We start from the raw sequence: 27,662 nt of genomic DNA, 5'->3' as shown, positions 1-27,662 counted from the left end.
ACAAAAACCTGACATTTTACTCCACAAAAGATCATCCTGCTGGCTGATGAATACAAGAACACTTAACAAAACCCTTTTGCTTTTATTATAAGCGGTTTAAACTGGTGTTCCTTCTCCTAAGTCGTAACGCACCAGTTGTCCGGGTAATCCAGACAATAATAGAAGCGAATACAAAACAAACGAACAAAATGACGCTTATTGCCAGGGAACCCGCGGAAAGGCGCCAGACAGAACCCAGCCCAGCCTCTCCCGCGAGTCCCAGAAGACAAAGCCGGGTCCCAGCAAGCACTGCGACAAGGACTACACATCCCAGCATGCAAGGCGCACACTTCTCCCGGCCGGACTACGATTCCCAATATGCTCTCCGGACAGCTGGCCAGCCTCCCCACCGTCCTGGTGTCTGGGGTCTCTGCAAAAATGGGGTCTCTCTCCGCCCGTTCAGCCTCCCTTTAGAGCTAAGGGTCGGATACCACCTCCCAGTAGCAAATTGTGATTATTCCGAGTTTTGGAGTCATTCTTCGTTGCCTGTTTTATTAGGGCAGCAAAATGCCTTCGGCTAGGGCGGGAGTGGGCGGAGGCAGGCTTGAGCCAATGGCACGGGAGCGGCCCTGTCGCTGCCATGGCAACGGCCACCGTTCTCGGGGGACCGGCCGCCCATTGGGTAGAATCTTTCCAGAAGGCTCGAGAAGAAGGAAGCGGAAGTGGCACGTGGAGGGGCCGGTGGAGGCGCCGGTGAGTAAATGCCGCAGATTCTGGAAAGTTCTGATCAGTGCGATACATAAGGCTGAGGAAGTGGGACCTCCCCTTTTGGGTCGGTAGTTCAGCCCCGGCGACGGTGTGCGAGCTGCGGTAGAGGCAGGCAACCGGAGGTGCGGAGCGACCGGCGGAGACTGAGCCCGGCTTTCTCCCGGGGCTTCTCGTCTGCCAGCCGCCGCTGTCATCCGGGAGTAGGAGGCGCCTGACAGGCCGGCTGTCCGTGTGTCCTTCTGAGTGTCAGAGGAGCGGCCAGACCCCGCGGGCCGGAGCCGAACGCGGCCGGGCAGAAAGCGGCGGCAGGAGGAGCAGGCAGGCGGCCGGAGGACGCAGACCCAGACCCGAGGCGGAGGCGGACCGCGAGCCGGCCATGTCGGTGGTGGGGTTGGACGTGGGATCGCAGAGCTGCTACATCGCGGTGGCCCGGGCCGGGGGCATAGAGACCATCGCCAATGAGTTCAGCGATCGGTGCACCCCGTAAGTGGGAGCCTGCGAGGGTGGATGGGAGGAGGTTCTGGGCTCTTAGTGTGGGGACCCCAAGCTGGTTGGCTACACCGATCACCGTGGCAAACGGAGGCGTTTGGGCAGCGGCGCATCCCTCCGTGGAACTAGGGACCAGCGACCCGGCCAGAGGATGGATGGGGGGCTTGCCACCACGAATTGGAGAAGGGATTGTCTCAGGGATTCACGGGGGCGAGAAGAGTCCCAGAGTCGAGACACCGGGTCGTCACTTTGTGCGGGCTTCCTACTGGGGGATTTCAAAACCTCCTGGGGGTCGGGCTGCGGCAAAGCCCGCGACTACGCTCCCTTGTCTTGGCAGGCTGCAGCCTGCGCCTTTCGCGGCCGCCCCCATATCCCCACCCGGCCTTTCTGAGCTGGCTGAGCCGCCTCCAGCTTGTCCTCCTCCCTCCGCGCATATCTTTGCGCACCGCGGAGCCGGGCTGCCGGGCTTTTTCTTCCGCATTGTGAATCTCGAAATGAATTGGAAGCTTCCAGAGCTTGTGTCGCTGCTTGTCCAGTGAGCAGGCGAACTGTTGTTAGCGACCACAGAAGCAGTCCTATGAAAGATCAGCCCACCTCTTTTTACCCAGTCTCTCCGTTGCTAACATTGTTGGCCTTAATGCCCGGGATCATTGTCGAAATATGTAAACGTTCTCGTTTTTGCTCTTTGCCATTCGTGAGGAATTATAAACCGTATTTTTAAAATTAATTTTGCACAGTGTATCTAAAAGAATAAAAATTGCATACTTCTGGGCTAGAACGCCACAAGAGAATGGATGTCGTCACTGAACTAAATATTCTGTAGGAGCCTAGGGTGGGTAAAGGGCAACATTTTAAAAAGCAAGTTTCGTGAAGGGATATTTTCGGACGAGGATATATACAAACATACCTGCATGTGCACTGATGAAAACAAATCCTTCCATCTCAAGGCAATTACTGTACCTAGTAATTTTTTTCAAATGTCCCAAGCCCAGGATGAAAAGTGCAAAGTGAAAACATTGAATCCAAAGGCAGAATGACTGGGCTAATACAATTATTTGGGTGCTGAGAACGTTTATGAAAGTTGAGTGGAAAATCTGAGGCGAAAATATTTGGCAGTGTTAGTAACGTTAGCAAGACTGTTTTGAGCAACCTGCACGTCTACCGCTGCAGATATAAGTTTGTTTTTTGGTTGTGTTAAGGTTTTTCAATTGGAGTTTGGTAAGAAAGAAAAGAGTATTTCAGGCTTTCATGCTTAGGTGCAGTTTATACTTTGTTCTGGTTGATCCAATAAAAGAAAAAGCTTTTCAGAGGAGAGTAGGAAAAAAAAAATTGTGCTATACAGTGACTACTGTGTGAAACCAAAGACAAAAAGTACAGTCCTGAAAAATGTGCACTGAGGGCAATATTGGGGTTGCCCCTAATATGTTTGTTAAACTGTAACTATGGTTGACACTATTGCATCAGCTACTAATTGCTATTTAGTACAATTAATTTGATTCTCCCCTAGGAAAATGAGTAGATCCATTCTGCAAGTCTATAGTTATTCTGAACTTACAATGATGCTCTTGATTTTGGACGGTTTCTTGTCTAGCTTCTGCTTGGACACTTCTCGGCATTTAGGCTGCTGTTCTTTTTAACACTTGCTCAGATAATGTAGTTCGAGGATGTTTTTATTACAGCAAATTTAAACTGTAAGGTGGTACTTAATGCCCTCAGTATTTTCCCGTTCTGCTCATCTCATTTACCGTTACTCCTACCTAAGCAGGTAGGAGTAACTCACCCAAAATTAGATTATATTTGGATTAGTAATCCAGAATTAGATAACTCCTTTAATCGAAAACCTAATTCACTTACTGTCTCCTCACAAGACGTTTGAGTTTGTCTCTGCTCTGGTTACTGCGCGGTTGCATTTCCATGGTGGCTGAGAAGGTTGTCTCGCGGTTACAAGTCACCTTCCATCTCTTCAAAGCAGATTTGATGTAACTGATTAGTTACTCCTTTTCCTCGACATTTATATTGTTTTGCGGTGGTACTTGTTGTGCATCCTTTTTTAATTTCTCCGGTAGAATCTCCCAGATGGGAACCTCTGTGCTCTTGAAACTTCAGAGGTGTAAGTTGGGTTCATTTGTTTGCGTTAGCATAAAAACTTTGATTTCTAAAGAAGCAGCTGATATATCAGAACAAAAGTCGGTATGACAATGACATTTAGATGTGTACAGAGTTGGTGACTGAAAGGTAGAGTCACATCCTATTTTTTGTGAGTCATGTGTGTAGGGTCAAGTTAATAATACCATTTACGTATTTAAAACATTTTCAAAGTTAATGTTCAGTTCGTAATAACTGGGAACCTGGAGGATTCCTGAGCCATGAGCAGACGTTTTTGGGGTGGTAGAACTGCCACCTAGGTTGGATTCTCAGAGCAGCAGTTAAGTGGAAGCCCCCTTTGAGTATCTGATGAAAGCTATAGACTTTAAAATTGTGCTATGCTTGTTCCCTACCCCCTCATGGGTAGGACATTTATATTAGAATTTTTCCCTTGTCAGTTTAAAATATCAACATTTATGCTTTTTAACATTTTTGAAATATATTTTTTTCTAGGTCAGTCATATCATTTGGATCAAAAAATAGAACAATTGGAGTTGCAGCCAAAAATCAGGTATGTTCCTTGAAAGAATTCGGATCACTTTTTAAGGGGGAGTTTTTAAAAGGGAAATCTCAGGAGACATAGAAGAGGGTAAAGTGTGCTTAAGCTTACGTATTTTTGAGTTTTAAAAATGTAATTATGAACCTTCAGATGATGATACTCTTTCCTTCTGTTCCCTTTGTCTTGTTTTATTAAGATCGACTTTAACTTTCTAATTTACCAACCTTCACTTTTTTTTTTTTTTTGAGATGGAGTCTCGCTCTGTTGCCCAGGCTAGAGTGCAGTGGCGCTATCTCGGCTCACTGCAACCTCCGCCTCCCGGGTTCAAGCGATTCTCCTGCCTCAGCCTCCTGAGTAGCTGGAATTACAGGCACGTGCCACCACGCCCAGCTAATTTTTGTATTTTTCGTGGAGATGGGGTTTCACTATATTGGTGAGACTGGTCTGGAACTCCTGAGCTCGTGGTCCGTCTGCCTCAGCCTCCCAAAGTGCTGGGATTACAGGTATGAGCCACCGCCCAGCCTGCCAACCTTAACTTTTAGTAACTTTTTGCTGCCTTTCATTTATCTAATTTTTAGAAATTATAAACAAGACATTTTAAGTTCGTGTGAATTTTCTCATGATACTCATTTAAGAGATTCCTTTTATAGAAGGAACTTCTAAGAAGTTACGTATTTAAAAGCCTTTTCAGGTTACTTAGTAATTAAGGTAGGACTGGGAAAATTTTTTTTTTTTTTTTTATTTTACTTTAAATTCTAGGGTACATGTGCACAACGTGCAGGTTTGTTACATATGTATACACGTGCCATGCTGGTGTGCTGCACCTGTTAACTCGTCATTTACACGAGGTATACCTCCTAATGCTATCCCTCCCCCCTCCCCCCACCCACGACAGGCCCAGTGTGTGATGTTCCCCACCCTGTGTCCAAGTATTCTCACCTATGAGTGAGAACATGCGGTGTTTGGTTTTCTGTCCTTGTGATAGTTTGCTCAGCATGATGGTTTCCAGCTTCATCCATGTGCCTACAAAGGACATGAACTCATCCTTTTTTATGGCTGCATAGTATTCCATGGTGTAGATGTGCCGCATTTTCTTAATCCAGTCTATCATTGATGGACATTTGGGTTGGTTCCAAGTCTTTGCTATTGTGAATAGTGCCACAATAAATGTTAAGTATGCATGTGTCTTTATAGCAGCATGATTTATAATCCTTTGGGTATATGCCCAGTAGTGGGATGGCTGGGTCAAATGGTATTTCTAGTTCTAGATCCTTGAGGAATTGCCACACTGTCTTCCACGGTGGTTGAACTAGTTTACAGTCCCACCAACAGTGTAAAAGCATTCCTGTTTCTCCACATCCTCTCCAGCACCTGTTGTTTCCTGACTTTTTAATGATTACCATTCTAACTGGTGTGAGATGGTATCTGATTGTGGTTTTGATTTGCATTTCTCTGATGGCCAGTGATGATGAGCATTTTTTCATGTGTCTGTTGGCTGCATAAATGTCTTTTGAGTGTCTGTTTATATCTTTTGCCCACTTTTTGATGGAGTTGTTTGATTTTTTCTTGTAAATTTGTTTAAGTTCTCTGTGGATTCTGGGTATTAGCCCTTTGTCAGATGGGTAGATTGCAAACATTTTCTCCCATTCTGTAGGTTGCCTGTTCACTCTGATGATAGTTTCTTTTGCTGTGCGGAAGCTCTGTAGTTTACTTAGATCCCATTTGTCAATTTTGGCTTTTGTTGCCATTGCTTTTGGTGTTTTAGTCATGAAGTCCTCGCCCATGCCTGTGGCCTGAATGGTATTGCCTAGGTTTTCTTCTAGGGTTTTTATGGTTTTAGGTCTAACATTTAAGTCTTTAATCCATCTTGAATTGATTTTTGTATCAGGTGTAAGGAAGGGATCCAGTTTCAGCTTTCTATATATGCTAGCCAGTTTTCAGGACTGGGAGAAATTTTTGTCCTGACCTGTGCTGTTTAAAAAATACAGTAGCCATGTACTGTATTGAGTATTTGAAATGTGGCTTGTCTGAATCAAAATGTGAAGTATAAAATACACACGAGATTTTTTACTTTTTAATCAAATTGAAAAGTAAAGTATGGTATCTCATCAGTTTTTTTATTGACTACTTATTGAAGTGATAATTTTTAAAATATATTGCCCTAAGTTAATTGAAATTAATCCAATCTCTTACTAGTTTTTAGTGTGGCTGCTAGAAAATTTTATGTAGATAGCTCCCCTTTATTCTGACATATAATTCTATTGAACAGCACTGATCTAGGCAGACCTCTTGGTGGAGAGAAGCAGTAAAAGATATATGAAATGCTCTTTGAGAGGCTCTTTGAAATAGAAGACATTTTTCTAAATACAGAAAATAGTATTGCTAAAAAAGAAAATTTTGGACTGTATCTTAGTACTGTATTGTATGTTACAGAATGTATTTAGTACTGACCTATTAAAAAATTAGGTCAGGTTTGAAAACAAAAATCTGTCTCTTAAAATGCTTATGTTGTAATAAGAAATTGGCATTTTATCAAACTTACGAATCTGCTTTCATTAGAAAATTCTTTCATGTTTTCCAATCCTTTGAATATGTAGGTTGGATTTAACTGTATTTCCTTTTCACATTGGAAGAGCGATATAACAAAAGGGTGAAAAAAGAAAGGAGAAATAGGCACACTCAAAATGATGTGTTCAAAAGGATAGTGGGACTTCAGTTGTAACAATCCTCTAAATGTGCCCATTGAGGATATTGATAACCTAGACCTAAAATTCTGTTGCATCTTTTTTTTTTTTTTTTTTTTGAGACGCCCGGGCTGGAGTGCAGTGGCCGGATCTCAGCTCACTGCAAGCTCCGCCTCCCGGGTTCCCGCCATTCTCCTGCCTCAGCCTCCCGAGTAGCTGGGACTACAGGCGCCCGCCACCTCGCCCGGCTAATTTTTTTTTTTTATTTTTTAGTAGAGACGGGGTTTCACCGTGTTAGCCAGGATGGTCTCGATCTCCTGACCTCGTGATCCGCCCGTCTCGGCCTCCCAAAGTGCTGGGATTACAGGCTTGAGCCACCGCGCCCGGCCTCTGTTGCATCTTTGTGGTTATGTGAGAAGGATCTGTTGAGACTCACATTTGACCAGTAGACTATATCTCAGTTTTAGATCATAAGGAATTTTAAGACCTAAACTCGCTTGAATTCTATGTTGTTTGAAAATTAGTACTGCCAAGCTAACTGTATTCTTCCTTTATTCAAAGAACTAGGTAAGAGAAAAAGTAAGTAGTAGACTGTTTTGGTATTTTTAAGCTAATAATTTCAGAATTCTTAGTTTTCAATCTTACAGTTATTTCTTGTTTCAAATGAGGTACGTTTGAATGAAATGTGCTCTGAAGTGGGGCTTTTCGATCTAGAGTTTACCTAAAATATTTAACCAAAACTATGGATTAAAAAAACACCATCTCTTACAGCAGTTTAACAAACATGTGCACCAGTTGTGTAAGATAGCAGTTCAGTGTCTTGTTTATAAAAACCATGGCTCTCAAGTCTTCACAATATGCACATGCTGTTGAAAACATTGGGTCACTTAGAAACTTTTTGAATTACTCTTCAATCTCCTACTTTTTGGTGTACATAACTAGCATTTCATGCTGTTGCTAGGAACAGTAGCAATCCATGTATTTTCTGGCACAGAATGTCTATCCTGGCCACTTAGCAATTTATTAGACTATAAAAATCAACTTTTTTTTTTTGAGACTGAGTTTCACTCTTGTTGCCCAAGCTAGAGTGCAATGGTGCTATCTTGACTCACTGCAACTTCTGCCTCCCAGGTTCAAGCGATTCTCCTGCCTCAGCCTCTCAGTCATGCTCAGCTATAAAAATTAACTTTTTTAAACAAAATTATAATTTGACTATAGCACTACTATATCCGTTCATTCATTGGGTATAAAACTTCACAAGTTTAGTGGGGGGAAAAAGGAATGAAACAAGTGATAAAATTCTTGTGTGTTCAGAGCCTTTAGTGATAGTTTCACTGTCTTTTTATCTTACAGATTTTGAAATCTGCTTTAAAGTCTGTAGTCACACTATTTTGCCTCTTGTTCTGTCTTGCTGCTTACTTTCTGGCATTTTCTATAGGAGAAGAAAAAAGTATAAATAAAATCTGTTCATAGATGGGAAATTCAGTGAAACTGATGGGCCTCAGGGCAGCTTATGTGCACTCATGGGGTTGGTTCCGAATTGTAAAGTGACTCAATAAAATTACTGAAAGTACTGGTAGGTGGTGAAATTAGAGAAAAAAAATTAAAATCTCAAACCTCTTTTTGCAGCAAATCACTCATGCAAACAATACGGTGTCTAACTTCAAAAGATTTCATGGCCGAGCGTTCAATGACCCCTTCATTCAAAAGGAGAAGGAAAACTTAAGTTACGATTTGGTTCCATTGAAAAATGGTGGAGTTGGAATAAAGGTAATATAATTGAGCAACCTTAGATTCCTTGATAGGAGACTCCTTCATCCATCCATAGAGAAAAATACTGACTTATTAATACTTAAAAAGACGAACTTATTTGAGTTATTACTCAAATTTCTTAATTACACCAGGTGGTCTTTTTGTTTTTTATTCAGCTCTTTTTAAAGTATCGTAGATAGATGCTAAATTGTCTGAAAATTATTCAAATGGTAGTACATATGCTATAACTTAATTTGTGTTTCTTCTGACTTTTTGGCAGTTATAAAATTGAGGTTTATTTGATATTGGGAAAAATAAAAGACAAATAAAAGTCTCTTCTGAGACAGCCCAGTTGCAATTGTGGGGAGAGCAATAGTGTAATAACACCAGGAATCTTTTTTTAAACTTGCAGAGGTATTCCTGTCTTGTGATCAACACACAATAATATTTATCCCAGTGATTCATCTCTTCAGTTAGAGTGGAAATTTACTACCTTCTTTCATGTTTTGACTAAGACTTTGGGTGGGGTATATCTGCCCTAGCTTTCTTCCCCTCCCCTTCATCTTTAGGTAGAAGTTCTTTCTTCCTTTTTTTTTTTTTCCTCTTTTCCTTTCTCTCCCCCTTCTCTCTTTCCCCTTCCCTTTCTCCTCCTTTTCTTCCTTCTTTCCAAAACCACTACAACAATAAAGATTTTATGGAAGGGAATGTGTGCTAACATTTGGAAGTTAAATACTGGCATGTAGCTTCAAGTACTACAATGTTTAAAACATCTTTTCCCTTCAATATAGGTGATGTACATGGGTGAAGAACATCTGTTTAGTGTGGAGCAGATAACAGCCATGTTGTTGACTAAGCTGAAGGAAACTGCTGAAAACAGCCTCAAGAAACCAGTAACAGATTGTGTTATTTCAGTAAGTGTAATTCCACAAGGCAGTGTGTGTTATTTCATTTGGCATTCTTTGTATTACTTTTAAGTATCAAATGTGTGAAAGCTGTTCTTTTACTAGAGATCATGTTCTACTGGACTGTATTAACATGTGTTCCAGAGCATTACAAAGTAGATTTGAGTGGTATTTTTAGCCAGAAGTTGCAAAGGTTCTTGACTGGAAATCAAAATCTCATGTGAGGCTTTTTGAAAATACAGATTTTGAGTGGTTCCATGTGGGAGTATTCTAATATAGTTAGTTGCTGCACTATCAGGCTTGTACATTTAACACAGGAGCTTTTCACAGGTGAAAGAATTCTACCCTTCGTTGAGAAATGAGTGCATTAGGAGTTTTAAAGTGTAGCCTACCAGTAGTGACAAAAGCTAAATTTTTAGCACTAGCAAGCCTGTTACCTTCAGTGGACAGTTACTAGTTAGACTGTCAAGGGGTACTTGAAATGAACAAAAGTCATCCATTTTTTTGGACACCAGAAAGGTAAATTCTGCTCACCCAGATGTCTTGGGTCACTTCTTGATACGTTGTGGGGTATGCTTTTGGACTTAAATACAGCATGGTCTTTGCACTATAGTATGAGCAATGTGGCCAACTGAGATCAGTCAGCAAGAAGCCTTTATGAATGAATGAGGCAGACGGGCTAACATTTCTCCTATTGTCCTTGCAAGATGGGAATTGTTTTAATCTCTGGCAAAATTAAAGAATTAAGTTAGAAGTCAGTGGCTTCTCCCTCCCCAGTCTCCCTTCCTTTTTTTTTTTTTTTTTGCCACAATTTTTTTCCCCTGGTGAACTGAGAAGCTGATGGAAGAAGTGTTCTGATTTGAAAGGTGAGCAGAGATCTACCTTTGCTCTTGCTCATGTCTCTCTCTCAAGCATCTACAAATATTTTGGACAACTTGGAAAAATCATTGTACTAAACTTAGGTACTTTGCACTGAAATGATTCTATGAATGTGTTGTTAGATACTTTTTTTCCTGAATAGTAGTATCCTGAAGTGCTGCACTAGAAGGCAGTCAAAAAGAATTACAACTAGAATGGCACAAGTCAATGCTGTAAGAAACTTCAGCCCTTGAGCTGTTTTCACACTTAGGAGAATCAAAAGGCTTTGCCAAAAAGTGATTTTGTAATCTTAACATGTTGACTGAATTAAGGAGTACCTCAGTGAACTGAACTGAAAGGGTGGTGGCTGGCATATGTTAGAGTTAGCTCTTTAAGTTCCTGTAGTTTTTGCCTATAGTTTAATTGTATTAAACATTAAATGTTGACCTAGTGTTATAATTTCCTAATGCCAGTAGAAACTTATGATTAGTTTGGAAGCAGATTTAATCCGCTTTAATTTCAAGTTTTCTCTTAGATTTATGTAACTTTTAATATGTCTTATGAAACTCGTGATTAATTTTTATTGGTTATAGTAAAGACTATTTTGATCCTGTAATTTTGGGACAGTCTTTTCAAAAGTAGTTACTGTTTCTGAAGGTTAAGGAGCTTGCAGGAAACTAAAGCCCTATTTCTATTTTGTGACTTGGTGAGACACCTACTTAGCTGGACTGTTGTGAATTTATAAGTGGTTTGTGGCCGGGCGCGGTGGCCCACGCCTGTAATCCCAGCACTTTGGGAGGCTGAGATGGGCGGATCACGAGGTCAGGAGATCGAGACCATCCTGGCTAACACGGTGAAACCCCGCCTCTAGTAAAAATACAAAAATTAGCCGGGCGCGGTGGCGGGTGCCTGTAGTCCCAGCCACACGGGAGGCTGAGGCAGGAGAATGGCATGAACCCGGGAGGTGGAGCTGGGTGACAGAGCGAGACTCCGTCTCAAAAAAAAAAAAAAAAAATTAAGTGGTTTGTGAGGAATTTCTAAGTATATTTTGTCTTCTAGATAATTCAGAATTGTTTGTTTGTTTGTAGGTCCCCTCCTTCTTTACAGATGCTGAGAGGCGATCTGTATTAGATGCTGCACAGATTGTTGGCCTAAACTGTTTAAGACTTATGAATGACATGACAGCTGGTAAGGAAAAAGCACTTGTCGTGTAGAAGTGAATATACTATCAGAATTATGGATGTTCAGTGCTATTACTTTCGTATAGGTACAGAAACACAGCCTATTAAAAAATCGGGTCAGATTTGAAAAAAATCTACCTCTTACAATGCTTATGGTTAATGAGAAATTGGTACTTTATCAAACTTACGAATCTGCTTTCATTAGAGAATTTCATGTTTTTTCTTCCTTTGAAAATGTAGGTTGGATTTAACTTTGTTTCCTTACAATGCATTTATAGTTAGGAAATAAGTTTTCCCACAAGCTTAAAATTCTGGGCTTTAAAACTACCTTGGCTTACAAGTAATTGGTTTAGTGTAAAAAAAAAAATTTACTGAACTGTAGATAGGTGATCACTTATCAAATATTGCTTTAAGCCTGTACTATCTGAATGTGTTACGCTAGGTATTGTGGATATACAGTGGTGATCACAGCATCTCTTCCTTGAGCTTTCATTAGTTTATTATGATTACAGATGAACAAAAAAATCACTTAAGGAAAAAAGTCAGTTTTTATGCTGAAAAGTTTTACTCACATATTTGTTAGGTTTTTGGAAAACTTAAATATTGGTAAAAATACGTTCTTAGGTATACATGTTTAGAAATACAGTTTAAAGTTCAGAAGAAAAACAAACTTTAGGGTTGTTCAACTATTTACCTCTAAAAGAAAATTGGTAGGAACTGCAGTTGCTGTAGTTGTGTATTAAATTCTTAATTTTTTTGGATAAGCAGTGTCCTAGCAGGTTGTGGTTGAAATGTAAGTATTGCATAATGAGTCTGATACTCTGTGTGATACGTGGTTATGTTTCACTGTATTCACGCCATATATGTTTTGTCTAGCACATCTCCATATATTGAAAAGTGATAGAGCATTGTTCTGAAATCAGAAAGAGAGTAATAATTAATTCCAAGAAGATCAGTGTGAAGTCAGGTATAAAAGGAATGTAATGTGTTCACCTTTAATTGTTTCAAGTTAATAGTCAAGCTTCCTCCATGTGTAATTTTATGTAACAGTGAGATTCCTAAGAAAATGTGAACCGAGGAATTGAAACATACTTATTTTTTTTAGTTGCTTTGAATTACGGAATTTATAAGCAGGATCTCCCAAGCCTGGATGAGAAACCTCGGATAGTGGTTTTTGTTGATATGGGACATTCAGCTTTTCAAGTGTCTGCCTGTGCTTTCAACAAGGGAAAATTGAAGGTAAAGCCATACATTGGAACTCAGTGTCCAAAACACATTAAGTGTTGTGACTTTAAGCTACTGAGCCTCTTTACTAGGCTTTTTCTTCTTGGTAATGAAGAGTTTTATTTTAGGTAGAGATGTTAACAAGAAACGGTTGCTAAGGTTGATCTCCATAAAGATGATGTAATTGTCTTAGCATACTCTTAAGTGTTCTTGTTTCAGAAAGAAAAGGCTTTTGCAGTTATTTTCTATGTAGTCATTTAAAGGCAAAAATATCTTAGAGATTTATTCCTGACTGATTTGGATTTCATGTTATAATTTAAATATAGTCTTGAGTCTCTTAGTCTTTAATTGTTTGGGTAGTAATATTTAAGATACTAGTTACAAATGTGATTGAAAATAACCAGACTATTTGTTGTTTCGACCAAATTAGGTACTGGGAACAGCTTTTGATCCTTTCTTAGGAGGAAAAAACTTCGATGAAAAGTTAGTGGAATATTTTTGTGCAGAATTTAAAACTAAGTACAAGTTGGATGCAAAATCCAAAATACGAGCACTCCTTCGTCTGTATCAGGAGTGTGAAAAACTGAAAAAGCTAATGAGCTCTAACAGCACAGACCTTCCACTGAATATCGAATGCTTTATGAATGACAAAGATGTTTCCGGAAAGATGAACAGGTGTGTCTTGAATTCTACAGATTGATTAGATGGAACTTTTTTTGAAACTAGCCCAGGTGTCAGTTCTAGTGGGTGTCGTGAGTCTTGGCCTACATTTCAGAATTGTGCGTTACACGCCTGTGGCTGGAGATACTGTTCTTTTTATCACCACTAGCTCTAGGGGCACTTATGTGAAGAGGGCTTTTAAAAATACCTTTGCTAAGTACTCTCATGGGTCTAAGTACTACCCTCAAGTCTTCTTGGTATTTTCACTTTTTAGTATTTCTGGGCCAGTAATTGAATACTGGTTTCACAGAGATACTGTGCAGGGACTGGAAATAACCATTGAAAGTAATGAGAATCAGATCAAAACATTTAGAAGGGTTGGACCTGTTGGTACCTGCCTGTGGTCACAACTTTTCAGGAGGCTGAGGTGGGAGGATCCCTTGAGCCCAGGAGTTTGAGGCTTCAGTGAGCTATGATTGTGCCACTGCACTCAGCAAGACTGTCTCTGGGGAAAAAATTTTAGAAGTAAAATGGTGGTCATAAGCAATATAAAATGATTTATTTGAGTAATAACAGGAGAACTGATTGTCTTCCTCATTATCTTTCTGCACCTGTTTGGTATATTTATCAAAGACAAAAGAGCTGTAAACTACAGTACAGCTAAACTTGGCCCATGTGGGATCCAGGGTGTCTGAGGGGGAAAATAATGAAATTCATTGGGTTATCAAAAGTAGGACAGGATATTGGTCTTAACCTTTCTAAAAACAAGTTTTTATTTGCTAAGGTCACAATTTGAAGAACTCTGTGCTGAACTTCTGCAAAAGATAGAAGTACCCCTTTATTCATTGATGGAACAAACTCATCTCAAAGTAGAAGATGTGAGTGCAGTTGAGATAGTTGGAGGTGCTACACGAATTCCAGCTGTGAAAGAAAGAATTGCCAAATTCTTTGGAAAAGATATTAGCACAACACTCAATGCAGATGAAGCAGTAGCCAGAGGATGTGCATTACAGGTACTTTCTCAACTCTGCTTTTGCTTGGTGTACAGTCCTTGAACAGTTTCCAGTGTATGTCATCATGGTAGGATAATAAACAGAGACCTGTGTCTAGGTAGCAGGAGGACATTTTAAACAAACCGGTAAAGCTGTAGGGAGATAAGGCCACTCAAATCTAAAAGATCCAGTGAATTTCAATTAAAAGAACTACCAAGCTGGTGTTTCTCAAGCTGAGAATCAAAAACAGGTATGATTCTGTGGATATCACAGAAAACACAGCTGAAACACTAATAAACTGTGTGGTGGTGGCAGTTGTTACTTACAAAGCACACAGGGAATTAGAATCTAATCTGATATAATAAGGAATTGATTTGGGGCAAGTTTTCAGGGTGTTAGGAGTATTAACAAATGGTATTAGAAAATAGATAACCTTCTCTTATCCCCAAATTGATTTTTAATCTGCCTATCAGATAAAAAGGCAGCCCAGAAGTGTGAAGTTAGTTTGGTGAAAAACACCAGATCTGGAAGTTATTTGGTAAAAAAGAAAATACTAGTTTATATTTAGGATATTACAGTCAAAAAAGATCTAAATAGTTTTAAATAAAGTTTCAAGTTGACATATTTGAGTTTTAAGCTAGTTAGCAGTTTTTAAAATATAAAACAGGAGTCTGTAAACAAAGGTATTTAGACTGACTGCCTTTGTATACTTACAAAAGGAAGAATAGGTAGATACTAATTATTAATGATAATCCATTGTATTATCCATCCTGTTCTACGGGGTTTTTGTTTTCGCTTTTTTCTTCATAATGGAATATGCCTCCTTTAATTAACTCTGATTCCTTCAAATGTTGGAAGTTTATATTTTCTTCAGAAGTAGAGCTAATTGTGGCCTCTCTTTTGAAGGATCCTATACTAAATGATGATTTTTTTGGGTCTATTCAGCTTGATCATCTATTTAGCTATTTTTATATGTCGTGTCTAAATAGGGATTTGTCCACCTATCTGTTGGGTGTTGCCTTTCCCAAATTTGAATTTACCATTGCTTTCTTCGTTTACACAATTATTTGAAAATCTGAACATTATGGCCCTTTTGGGGGTTTCTCAGACATTTGGAAAGCAGTGTAGACAGAACTGTTCATGTATGTATATGTACATATTCAAAAGTGATCTTGAAATTGCTGTCAGCAAGGCATTTCTAGAAAGACCAGTCTGTTTTCCTAATCCGCATGAAACCTGTTGTTAACTGTCATTATCTTAAGATATATTATTTGTCTTTGTACCTAGTAATTGGCATAGTATTTAGATGGTAAAATAAATTCTTTGTTTAGATGAAATACACTGGAAACGATTTTGGAATGTGAGTTTTTAAAAAAAAAAAAAAAAAAAAATCCTGTCCATCCATTAGAATTCAGTTTTGTATTAAAAGATGACTGGGAAGTGTTCATGTGCTCATGATAATTTTATTTTATTTTTTTTTAAGTGTGCAATCCTTTCCCCGGCATTTAAAGTTAGAGAATTTTCCGTCACAGATGCAGTTCCTTTTCCAATATCTCTCGTCTGGAACCACGATTCAGAAGATACTGAAGGGTATGTAGCAGAAAATAGCATTCAGATACTCTAATGTAAAGAAGAAAAATTAACAGATGACTTCTCTAGTGGGGAGTCATTAATTTACCTGGAATCTTTCAACAACCAAATCTACCAAAATACTTCTCTCATTTTGGTATTGTAAATGATGAGATAGAATTGATAAAGATTTTAGAAAGTCTCTTTTCTGTTTGTATAGCACAGTAAGCATATTTAAGTACTTCATCTGCTGAATGCCTTTTTCTTTTCTCTCCAGTGTTCATGAAGTGTTTAGTCGAAACCATGCTGCTCCTTTCTCCAAAGTTCTCACCTTCCTGAGAAGGGGGCCTTTTGAGCTAGAAGCTTTCTATTCTGATCCCCAAGGAGTTCCATATCCAGAAGCAAAAATAGGTAAGCAGTTCATTGTGTATATTTTACTCTTTAGTTAAAGACTTAGCTTCTCATTCATTGTACAAACTTTGAAAGTTTTCTTATTCTTAGCGATGTTGAGGGGAGCATAATTCTGTGTGAAGACATTTTCCATTTAGAATAATGGTGATGGAGAAATAATTTCATTTTATTGAGTCATCTGGTCTAGAGATAGAATGACTTGGTAGTTCTGCTGTTACTTGGAGTTTTGCCGTTACTTGATTATATGTGTACATATATATATATGAACACTTTAGTATTTTCACTATTCTGATACAGTCTGTATGTAAAAGGTTATCCCTGCTTTTAATACTAAGTTTTTCTCTAGGCTAAGTGTTATTTGTAGTCTGTTACTTCTAGTTTAAAACCTGAGTCAGCGACCATTGTGAATCCACTTCTCAAGTGTACCTTTGTGTTATCTTTTCTAAAGATAAGGTTTTTTTGGTACATATTTTGGGGGGACACTTGACACCATCCATCTACTTTTACCCATAGTAAGTCTCTTTCCCAGACCATGGGTGAAATTTGCCAATATTGCTAGGTCTTTTCAGGACACACCCTTGCCTCACACCTTTTCATAAATAAATTGTTTGAAGGAGTCGAACCTGATCAATTGTGTTTTCTTTCTTACTACTTTAAAGGCCAAAATGTTCTGACCCAGAGTTGTGGTGTATTGTTTTTAAAACAGTTTTCATGAATTTATTGTTAGGAAAAGAAATCATTGCATGTAGACTTGTAAGATTTTGATAAATTGGAATCTGTGCATTAATTACTGTGTGGAAGATAAAATCCCAGCTTTTTGGCATGGCATCTAATTTTTCATGTTTGATTGAAACTGAAAACGTCACACATACTTGAGCCATCTTACATCCCCTTTCCAGAATAAATGCTGTTTCTTTAGATAGATGGATGTTTTGGCAAATATTTCCTCAACCACTGATTTGACAATTAAGGTGTATTCTTTCATCTTTCAGTGACATTGTAATTAAATTTGTAGCTCTGTGTGTTTATATAGACAGCACTTTAAGTACTAGGCAGTTAAATCTCATTTAGAGCTTCGCACATAACAGGTTCAGAGTACTTACTTTTGACTCAGTGGTCTCTAGAGTAAAAGTACTTATTTGTGGCTATAACTTAAACCTAGCACTTGCTTCTTTAGTAAGTGCTCACTGTACTCAATCCTCAGAAGCGTAGAAAAGTTAGGTAACTTTTGTAACAGGTCACACAGCCAGGATTCAAGCCCAGATAGTCTGGATTAAAGTCTACACTTTTATTAACCATTAGTAATGTTCTGGAACCCCATTGTATTATACATAATCATTTCAGACTTTCATACAGATTTTGGCTCACCTCCCTTATTTAAAACAGCTAAATGTTTTGATTATTTAACCAAAAGAATGGTATTCTTTAAAAGGTTATAGGATTAAAATTCAGCATGTGCTTGCTATCATTTTCCTTATGCTTTCAAACAGATTTTCATGTCTAGTTTGTGCTCACCCATCTGGAGAAGTAGGGTAGAAGGAGGCAAGAACTGCTTGTTATCAGTATCTTACACTCAGTGTTTGCCTAGTGTTAAATAAACTAGTTATAAGGGTGCCCTTATCTTTGAAAGCTTTTATGGCATACTAAGATTAATTTCAAGTATATACATTTTAAGAGGTCATAGTTATATATTAGAGGACTTCAATTTGGTAAAGACTGGGTAGAAAATTTTAAAACAGCAGTAGTTCGCAGGTGTTATTTTTTTAGCCTTTGTATTTTTCTTATCTGTCTCCTTTACACAGGTAGATTTTTATTGATTTATTAAGAGACAGGTTCTCACTTTGTCACCAGGCTGAAGTGCAGTGATGTGATCACAGCTCAATGCCACCTTGAAGTCTTGGGCTCAAGGGGTCCTCCTGCCTCAGATTCCTGAGTAGCTGGGACTACAGGTGCATGCCACTGAGCTCGGCTAATTTATTATTTATTTTTTTATTTTTTATTTTATTTTTTTTTAGTAGACACGGATCACACTATCTTGCCCAGGCTGGTCTCAAACTCTTGGGCTCAAGTGACCCACCACGGCCTCCCAAAGTGCTGGGATTACAGGCATGAACCACTTTACCTGGCCTCCTTTACAGAGATTTAGATTTAATTCTAAAATTGTGATTCTGTGATTGTTGTTGTTGTTGTTCTAGGCCGCTTTGTAGTTCAGAATGTTTCTGCACAGAAAGATGGAGAAAAATCTAGGGTAAAAGTCAAAGTGCGTGTCAACACCCATGGCATTTTCACCATCTCTACGGCATCTATGGTGGAGAAAGTCCCAACTGAGGAGAATGAAATGTCCTCTGAAGCTGACATGGAGTGTCTGAATCAGAGACCACCGGAAAACACAGACACTGATGTAAGTTTGTGGATAAACCCTTGTGTTTGAGTAGAGTTGACTTAGTTGTAAGCTATAGAAGTGGGTAGGGAAGGGTTAAAATGAATGTTTTCCTTCATAAATAATTTTGATCAGAATTTTAGGTAATGATAATAGCACTTGCCAGTTAGTGGTAATATACAGCTTGAAATTTGGTGAATTGTGACTAAATTCTGTGTAACTTAATTTGAAGTAACTAGTATATGACAGAGTAGGTGATGTTTCATTGAGTTGGGATTTTTTTGGTTTTTTGAAGATGTAGACCACACATTGAGAAGTCGAATGTTGACTGACGTTTAAGAAACTTAAAAAACAGACTGCTACAAAAACTGTTTGAAATAGCTACCAAATATTAAAGTGTTTAAAATTGTATGACAAAATTGGCTTTGATATTTTAGAACTTGTTTTTGTGTTTACATGGTTTTCTGTATTGTGGGAGGAAGGACGAGAAGTGTCTGTGTAGCGTATAGTAAGAATTGTTATCATTAGCATGAGTGCTAGTTCTGTGTGGTCAACAGAAGAATTTTAGGAAGCTAAAGTATTAGAGTAATTACAGTTTATTTCTAGGGAATAATTAGAAATAGCTTAAGAGGGAGGCAGTGTGGTGTTTTAGTAAAGATGTGAGAAAGTGCGTTATCTAGTGATCACTGTGTTACCTTTCTAGAACATCTAAGGAACATAAACATTCTGAACCTTAGTTTTATTCTCATCTAGAAAAATTCTAATGTACAGTAGTTGGTTAAGTGATGAGTGCCATATACTTTCTCAATCTCTTTAGTACCTTTTGGATATCAGGAATGCCTCGTTCCTAAATACTTCAGTGTCTATCTTAGAATCTTGAAGCTAAGAGAAGAAAAATATGAGAAGAGTTCAGTGTGAGCAGAAAGTAGTTAACCTAGAATATTTCCGCCCTCTTCCAAAGATGGGTAAAGATCAAGCAAGCACTAATTTATTAGGGATTGAGGGCTACTAAAAAAGAAAATTAGGAAACTCTTAGGGTTCATTCTTCTTTTTCTTTACCAAATTTTAAATTAGGATTGTTAATATGTAGCATTTATTCTTTACTGGATATAGCTGGATCACAAAAATTGGGGACAGAGTGAGTCTTGGGTATCTGTAAACTGAAGTGATGAATTCCGAAATAACTGATAATTGCCGATTTTATGTAACTGTTTAGTATATTGAAAATGGAGATAGGTTGAGATCCATGATGGCTGCTGGTAAAATAGGTTTGGAAACTTGTTTCTAGGAAAGAGGCCTGGAGTAATCTATTTCCAGTGCCTTAGAGAATTAATATCTGTACGAGCTTAGATGAGCTTCCTAAGGGAGAGTTCTTGATTCTTACCACATCAATTAAATGCTTACTTGTGTTATTTAACCATATTAACTGCTGTCATTCAAAGAATTTTTTACAGGTTTAGAATATCTACAGAAGTTTTCAAGTACTTTGTGTTCATTTTGTTTTTATTCAGTACCTTTTCTCCCCACCTGTTAAGATTTCAGAAATTGAGTGTACTGTCTTTGGTGCCCTATAACTTTAAAAATTTATACAAGTACACCTGCTTTCTACATCCTTTGTGCCTGGGCTTTCATTTCAGAAAAATGTCCAGCAAGACAACAGTGAAGCTGGAACACAGCCCCAGGTACAAACTGATGCTCAACAAACCTCACAGTCTCCCCCTTCACCTGAACTTACCTCAGAAGAAAACAAAATCCCAGATGCTGACAAAGTGAGTGACTCTTCTAGTTCATTCCATTAGACAATGTTGCAACATGTAATCATTAATGATATCATTAAATTGCAGTTTCAAGAGCAAGCACCAAATAATTTCATTCTGTGTAGGATTTTTTTCTGTTGATTTTCTATGTATTTTTCAACTAAAACCAGTTAGATGTATTTAAGTTCAATTAAGGGAATTGAATATCCTGCTTTAAACCTAAAAGCTTCTCTTGATTAACTGCCACTCGAAGTAACAAGAGACCAATGTATACTGTTTGTTGTCTTTCAAAGAGTAGAGGTATCTTCTAATACCAAAGGCAGAACTTGATATTTCCCAGGGCTACATGATTAGTTTTCACTTGAACTAATCAGTTGATAAATACATGGGCTATAGGAGTCTAGTAAACTTCTTTCTCCTCTCAAGCCATCGGTCAAATTTAAGTAAATTAATTATGGTGGTCTGGTAATAACCAGATTGCATTTCAAGGTAATTATTTTTTTGTCCTGCTTCCACAGTAGGTATTGGAAGCTAACTTAAATAGTGGTGTTGTGTCCCTTGGAAAATGACAGCTTGTAATCAGACCTTTAAGAGTCATGGTCAGATGGATATTGAAAAATTTCTGTTGTTAACGGTGAATCACTGTATGTTTTGTGGAACTTTATTATTTTCTGTACAAGGTACATGTAAATAATTAGCCTGCTCTTGGTGGTTTGGCTTCCCTTACATTCTGAGGGTAGAGTTTTTTACCCTCAGGCAAATTACAGAATCTTTCATTGGGTCAGGATAGGTTTTTATACTATGTAAAAGTTTCCAGTTGTTAATTTTTCCGTCCCCTCATTGATCCTGGGGGCTCCAGTGTGAGCTATGGGTCCTGACTCTGATTTCTGAAAGCTGCTCTCTGTTTTCCGCTGTTAAGTTGTATGATGATGGTGGTTATTTGGAAAAATAGCTGCTTAGTTTCAACAGCACACCCCTTGACTTGGGATGAGCATACACATCAGCTCTTGCTGAGAGTCTTAGTACCTGTCTAGAACATGACATTGGGTAGGATCTCATGCTCCTTAGTTGTAGGTGTGACCACTAGTCTGAAGCCTTTTTGGAGCATTATTACCCCTTTGGAGAGGGTTCCTCATCCATTCCGTGTTGAAATGCCATTTTGTGATGCTGGTTTTGTCAGTAGGTGGTTTAATTGGGTACTATCAGGTTGTCTTGTCTTGATTTAACTTCCATACATGTACTGTTATCCATTTGTTTCCTAGCATCTGTTGCTCTTGTCTTCCTAGGTGTATGTTTGATTGGATTCATTTTTCTTTCCTGTGGCTCATGCCCTCAGAGCATGCATAATATATTGAAGGGTTGTGTGCATTAGAAGGAAAATGAGGTGTGGAGGACTGCAGGCTGACTGCCTAGTTCATCCATAGTGATACAGCTTATAGCACTTGATAGGTGATTTCTAAGGAACACTGAGATCAGTCTCTGAAACATGGGATCTAGTTCCATCTCTTTAATTTTAGGCAAGTCATTGAACTTTCTAGACCCACTTTCTTCGATAAAGTGCCTAAGATTTTTAATCCATTATAACTCCTCAAAATTATCTATGGCTATTATTATTGTGCCTCATGGGCTAGTCTCTTCCCATTTTACCATCCTACCTACAGGATACATGTTTATACACTGTGGTTGTCATCTGATCTGTCATAGAACTGAGTCTGCTCATTTGTGTTCTTTGTCATTTATATTAGTAGGAACCTGCAGAAATGGAAATGCATAGCAAAGGCTTGGAAAATTGAACGCCACAGGAGATACTTACTTCTTTAGCCCTGTATTTACATATTTTGAAAAAACTACATAAATCATTGGCATGTGTCACATCAGTCCATTTGCTACTTTAAGACTGTTATCTCTTTTTACCTTGCAAAGTTGCTTATGAGAAATGATACAATTCAAAGGTGGATAGTAAGAATAATATGTGTGTGTGTGTGTATGGGGTAGAGAGAGAGATATATACTCCAAGTTCCATAAGGAAATTTTAAAAGGCACTCATCAGTGTAGTGCTAGTTGTAATTGAAGCAGGCATAGTAGCATATAGGGCCTACAATATTATAGGAATTAAGATGATCCTAACCTGTTTTGCATTGGTTGAAGCTTATCCTTAGGTGACAGGTTCTAGAATCTATAAAGATAAGAATAATTTAGTAATTTTCACTTTTTGACTCATGGGACTTACAAGAATATTTAAAGGGGTTAGAAAGTAAAGACTTGTGAAGAAAAGCTTTAGCAGGAGAGATTGTTCAATACGAGAAGAGAAAAACATGCCGGTGAATTCCCAAAGGAAGGTATGGCATATTTAATAGCAGCCCTGATTTAAAATAGTGGGAATTAGGTGATTCTGTAGACCCTTCTAACTTTATGATTTTTAGAGATTTTATTTTTGCCCAAGTCATCAGTAAGTATGAGGAGATCTTTTTTGTGTTTTTCCAAGTGGGTTGTTTAAAATTTTTTCCTTTTTTTTATTCCCCTTCCTAAGGCAAATGAAAAAAAAGTTGACCAGCCTCCAGAAGCTAAAAAGCCCAAAATAAAGGTGGTGAATGTCGAGCTGCCTATTGAAGCCAACTTGGTCTGGCAGTTAGGGAAAGACCTTCTTAACATGTATATTGAGACAGAGGTAAGTACTTCAATTAAATATTTTTATTTTGAAATATTTTTAGTTTCTTGGCCCTGTTACCTATGTTTCTAGTAGATAAATGGCCATAATTCTTTCTCATCCCAAGTTTTATATAGTTTTAGGGATAGAATGAAGCCAAAACTAATGAATTTTGCAGTTTAATTTTTTTTAACAAGTTTAATTTTTTTTTGTATTCATATTAGAGCTATGCCGTAGATAATTATACTTGATATAACATGATTGGCTGAGTTCTTGTGAAAAAATTGGATGGCAGTAAATCATAACAGAGCACAGTACAGTTGGAATTTCATGGCACACTAAATATTTCTATTAAAATACATTGTGTTTTTTAGTAGTCTGAAATTCTAGAATAATTCTAGAAATGTGAAATAATTGAGATTTGGTTTTTCCATACTGAGGTGGGAACATTGTATTTAGAAGTTTATTTAACAATAAACTGTAGTCCATGGATTTATCTTTGATTTTAAAATGTGGCAAAGTGGTGTGGCTGTTATACATTGGCCAGTATTAATCCGAATATAGACAACCATTTATATACAAGAAAACAAAATTACATTTAAGCAGTAGGTTGGGGTTTTTTTTTTTTTTTTTTTAAAGCATTAAATATGAAGTCTGTGTAATCTGTTACAATGTTAAAAAAATCAAACTTCAGCCTGAGTATTTAGAAAACGGAAATGTCTGTTGGGTTTGTAGGAAGAGTTTGACGAGGTATAAATTGGAACTGTGTTAACACTAAAATTTGTTTTGTATCATGTTTTTTAAAACCCCAGAGTCTACACATTTAAAATTTAGTTTGAGTTAACTAGAAGACCGGAATTAACCTTTCCTGTTTCCTGACAGGGTAAGATGATAATGCAAGATAAACTGGAAAAAGAAAGGAACGATGCTAAAAATGCAGTTGAGGAATATGTGTATGAGTTCAGAGACAAGCTGTGTGGACCATATGAAAAATTTATATGTGAGCAGGTATGTTTTAGAGCTCTGTTTTTGTTCAGGTAGTCTCATATAAAGTGTTTAGTATCAAAATTGACAGTTGAGGCTTAAGCCTTTACTCAGTTAGATAACTTGAACTTTTTGGAAACAGAAAACAAAAGTAATGGAGATAGAGGCTCATTGGTGATAAGCAGTTTTATTTTGTACTAGCCTACCCCTAAAACTCTTCATTTTTACCATCTAGAAGAGAGAACCTATCAAGTATTTATGTAGAGTTCATGGCATTACTGTCATAGGGTCTAGGATAAATACAAGAAAAATCTTTGCTTTTAAAGACCTCAAATGCAGTGACACTGCTGCCTTGGTAGCTTTCCTGTCATTGTTTCATCTCATAACGTGTTCAGTCATTCCCAGAGCTTACTAAGCCCTGTTATTCCCCTTATCCCTTTTCTTGACTCCTAGTTGGTATGGCTCTGAGAAAATCCCAGAAGCACAACTATGAAAGATAGGACTTAGAAAAAAGAAACTGACTGGATAAAAATCTAGAATTTAGTTAAGTGTCATTTAAAGTGAAATTTGGAGTCTGTTTTATTAATAGTTCTAAGGTCTCTGGGCTACCTTGTAACGTACTTCAGTTTTAGCTCTGTCCTGACATTCTCTGAATTTCTTATGGTGGGGACTCCAAAGTCGAGATGACTGAACGAGGCAGGACCTCCCAGGGCTAGAGTAGAAGTTCATACCCTACATAAACCGGTTAGGAATGATTTTTTCGTGTTTTCAGTGGTTGGCAACTTGTATAGCTTCCCCTTCAGTGTTTGATAGTTGTGTAAGTCAACAAAAAATTACTAAAACCCGGGTTTTTTTGGAAAGAAGATAATTGCTTTTCTATAAACCACATTTCATTGTACAGATTGGGCTTCTAAGATAAATATTTTAAGTCAGTGAGAGCCATTTTCGATGTCTCTATGTAACAAGGCAGAGAAGCCAAATCAGAGTGCCTTCCTAGATACGATTAGCTACCTAGTATGAGAATACCTCTGAGAATGCCCCTTTGTTTTGTTGTGAAAAATTCTGAAGTATGAGTGCCACTAATATTGTCATATTTTGTGTTAAGGATCATCAAAGTTTTTTGAGACTCCTCACAGAAACTGAAGACTGGCTCTATGAAGAAGGGGAGGACCAAGCTAAACAAGCATATGTTGACAAGTTGGAAGAATTAATGGTAGGTCGTTTTCTCCCCCTGAAAGGTGGTACTTGTGTTTTAAACTATAGGCTTTAAAATAAAATTATGATAACTATTAATTTATTACATTTTATTTTAGAAAATTGGCACTCCTGTTAAAGTTCGGTTTCAGGAAGCTGAAGAACGGCCAAAAATGTTTGAAGAACTAGGACAGAGGCTGCAGCACTATGCCAAGATAGCAGCTGACTTCAGAAATAAGGTGAGTCAGTCTTTTTGTACATAGGGAGAAAGTTAACCTAGATTTTAATAAGCTAACATTTAAGCTGGGAATCATCATGAATAGTCTTAACTTTGAAATCTTGGTATTTGAGGTTAGAAGTAGATTTGAACTTCCTGGAAAGTTGGGTCAAATGAAATGTTATTGTTCAATAAATTCTACAGAATGACCATGTTATTTCTGTTCAGGATGAGAAATACAACCATATCGATGAGTCTGAAATGAAAAAAGTTGAGAAATCTGTCAATGAAGTGATGGAATGGATGAATAATGTCATGAATGCTCAGGCTAAAAAGAGTCTTGATCAGGATCCAGTTGTACGTGCTCAGGAAATTAACATAAAAATCAAGGTGAGTGTTACTGTCTCATGTGTACTGCTGGGTTCGCTTACGGACTCAAGTTGCAATCATTTGAACCTTCAGTGTAGCCATTTTTCCTATAAATCTTTTACCTCATCCTGACTGAGACCAGCTTTTCTTAGTTTATTATTCTGTCACAAAATACAGAAGACCTCATAAGTTTGTTAAATTTTCCACTTCTCCATTTATTCATTCATTTCAACAAGTGTATTTGTTGAGCCTGTCATGTGCCAGTCCTTGTTCTCAGGATTAAACAATTAAGTGTGCAAAGTGTGGTCTCTGGACCCTGTGGAACTCATCTTGTAATGGGAGGGAGACCAACAGTAAACAAGTCTGGTCATCTATCAGAGATGTCAAGTGCTATAGGGGAACAAACTAAGGAAAAAGGGCTTAGGAAATTCTAGGTCTTGTGTGTGAGGCTGGAAGGAAACTGGGAAAGTGTTCTTCTGGAATAATGTTCAAACACAGTGAAGGTCAAGGAAAAGTGACCCTTTTAAGCACTGTCAGTTTCAAGCTATAAACTGGAATTCTAGCTCTTTCCTCACTAGTTTTCCTGATCTTGAAGTTACTTAACCTCTTTGAACCATCATTGTCTTCCATGAAGTGGGGATTATAATTTCTGTCTTTTAACACTGTTGTGAGGATTGAAGGAAGTCATACATGTGAGTACATAGTCCTAAGACATCATGGAAGAAGATCAATACTCTCTGTTGGTCAGACTGTAAACTGTGGTTTGGGGCACGTGTAATGAGAAAATGTAATTATTTGATGTATAATTGGAGTTGGTAGAAAAATAGTGGGTCAGGTATGTGGAGAAGCAGTTGAAAATGAACTGGATGGATCTGAGTTAATCTGATAACTCTTTTCTTATAGGAATTGAACAACACATGTGAACCCGTTGTAACACAACCGAAACCAAAAATTGAATCACCCAAGCTGGAAAGAACTCCAAATGGCCCAAATATTGATAAAAAGGAAGAAGATTTAGAAGACAAAAACAATTTTGGTGCTGAACCTCCACATCAGAATGGTGAATGTTACCCTAATGAGAAAAATTCTGTTAATATGGACTTGGACTAGATAACATTAAATTGGCTTATTCCTTCAATTAATAAAATATTTTTGCCATAGTATGTGACTCTACATAACATACTGAAACTATTTATATTTTCTTTTTTAAGGATGTTTAGAAATTTTGTGTATTATATGGAAAAAGACAAAAAGCTTAAGTCTGTAGTCTTTATGATCCTAAAAGGGAAAATTGCCTTGGTAACTTTCAGATTCCTGTGGAATTGTGAATTCATACTAAGCTTTCTGTGCAGTCTCACCATTTGCATCACTGAGGATGAAACTGACTTTTGTCTTTTGGAGAAAAAACTGTACTGCTTGTTCAAGAGGGCTGTGATTAAAATCTTTAAGCATTTGTTCCTGCCAAGGTAGTTTTCTTGCATTTTGCTCTCCATTCAGCATGTGTGTGGGTGTGGATGTTTATAAACAAGACTAAGTCTGACTTCATAAGGGCTTTCTAAAACCATCTCTGTCCAATAGAAAATGACTTTTTGCTTTGATATTAAAGATTCAATGAGTAAAACAAAAGCTAGTCAAATGTGTTAGCAGCATGCAGAACAAAAACCTTAAAATATCTCTCACTATACAGTATATTGTCATGTGAAAGTGTGGAATGGAAGAAATGTCAATCCTGTTGTAACTGATTGTGAACACTTCTATGAGCTTTAAAATAAAGTTCATCTTATGGTGTCATTTCTAAACTGTTGATTTTGTCACTAATTTAAAAAATGAGATGGGGGAGAATATGAATTATTCTAGCAGAAATGAAGTTAGCGTCCAGTTTTTCTTTTTTACTGCTTCTGTTATCTCTTTTCTAAGTGAAAATGTTTTTCTCCTGACAGAAAAATAGCATATGTCTATTACATTAAAGCATTTTAAAAATACTATAAAGTGAATAAAACT

The 27,662-nt window shown here is 37.8% G+C and overlaps 1 protein-coding gene across 4 annotated transcripts; it reads left to right on the top strand.

Moving 5' to 3' along the window:
• The first annotated feature begins 325 nt into the window (after positions 1 to 325).
• Positions 326 to 27,460, top strand: HSPH1 (heat shock protein family H (Hsp110) member 1). 4 transcript variants are annotated; one of them, XM_025364008.1, is made up of 19 exons: positions 693 to 1,230; positions 3,835 to 3,892; positions 8,194 to 8,334; positions 9,105 to 9,227; positions 11,165 to 11,264; positions 12,363 to 12,496; positions 12,912 to 13,156; positions 13,926 to 14,154; positions 15,617 to 15,723; positions 15,980 to 16,113; positions 18,309 to 18,514; positions 20,131 to 20,262; positions 22,781 to 22,918; positions 23,780 to 23,905; positions 24,987 to 25,094; positions 25,195 to 25,314; positions 25,521 to 25,682; positions 26,565 to 26,721; positions 26,972 to 27,460. In XM_025364008.1, the coding sequence occupies exons 1-19, from the start codon at positions 1,124 to 1,126 to the stop codon at positions 26,998 to 27,000; spliced, it is 2,556 nt and encodes an 851-aa protein (XP_025219793.1). In that variant the 5' UTR covers positions 693 to 1,123; the 3' UTR covers positions 27,001 to 27,460. The 4 variants fall into 4 exon arrangements, with proteins under 4 accessions (XP_025219792.1, XP_025219795.1, XP_025219793.1 ...); XM_025364007.1 differs by having other exon boundaries at positions 326 to 732; positions 26,565 to 27,460; XM_025364009.1 differs by lacking the exon at positions 20,131 to 20,262 and having other exon boundaries at positions 26,565 to 27,460.
• Positions 27,461 to 27,662: the final 202 nt, after the last annotated feature.

This window comes from Theropithecus gelada, chromosome 17, assembly GCF_003255815.1.
Source record: "Theropithecus gelada isolate Dixy chromosome 17, Tgel_1.0, whole genome shotgun sequence".
Lineage (NCBI taxonomy): Eukaryota > Metazoa > Chordata > Mammalia > Primates > Cercopithecidae > Theropithecus > Theropithecus gelada.
Note: the sequence above shows the minus strand (reverse complement) of the source record. Positions and strands in the feature narration are given on the sequence as shown.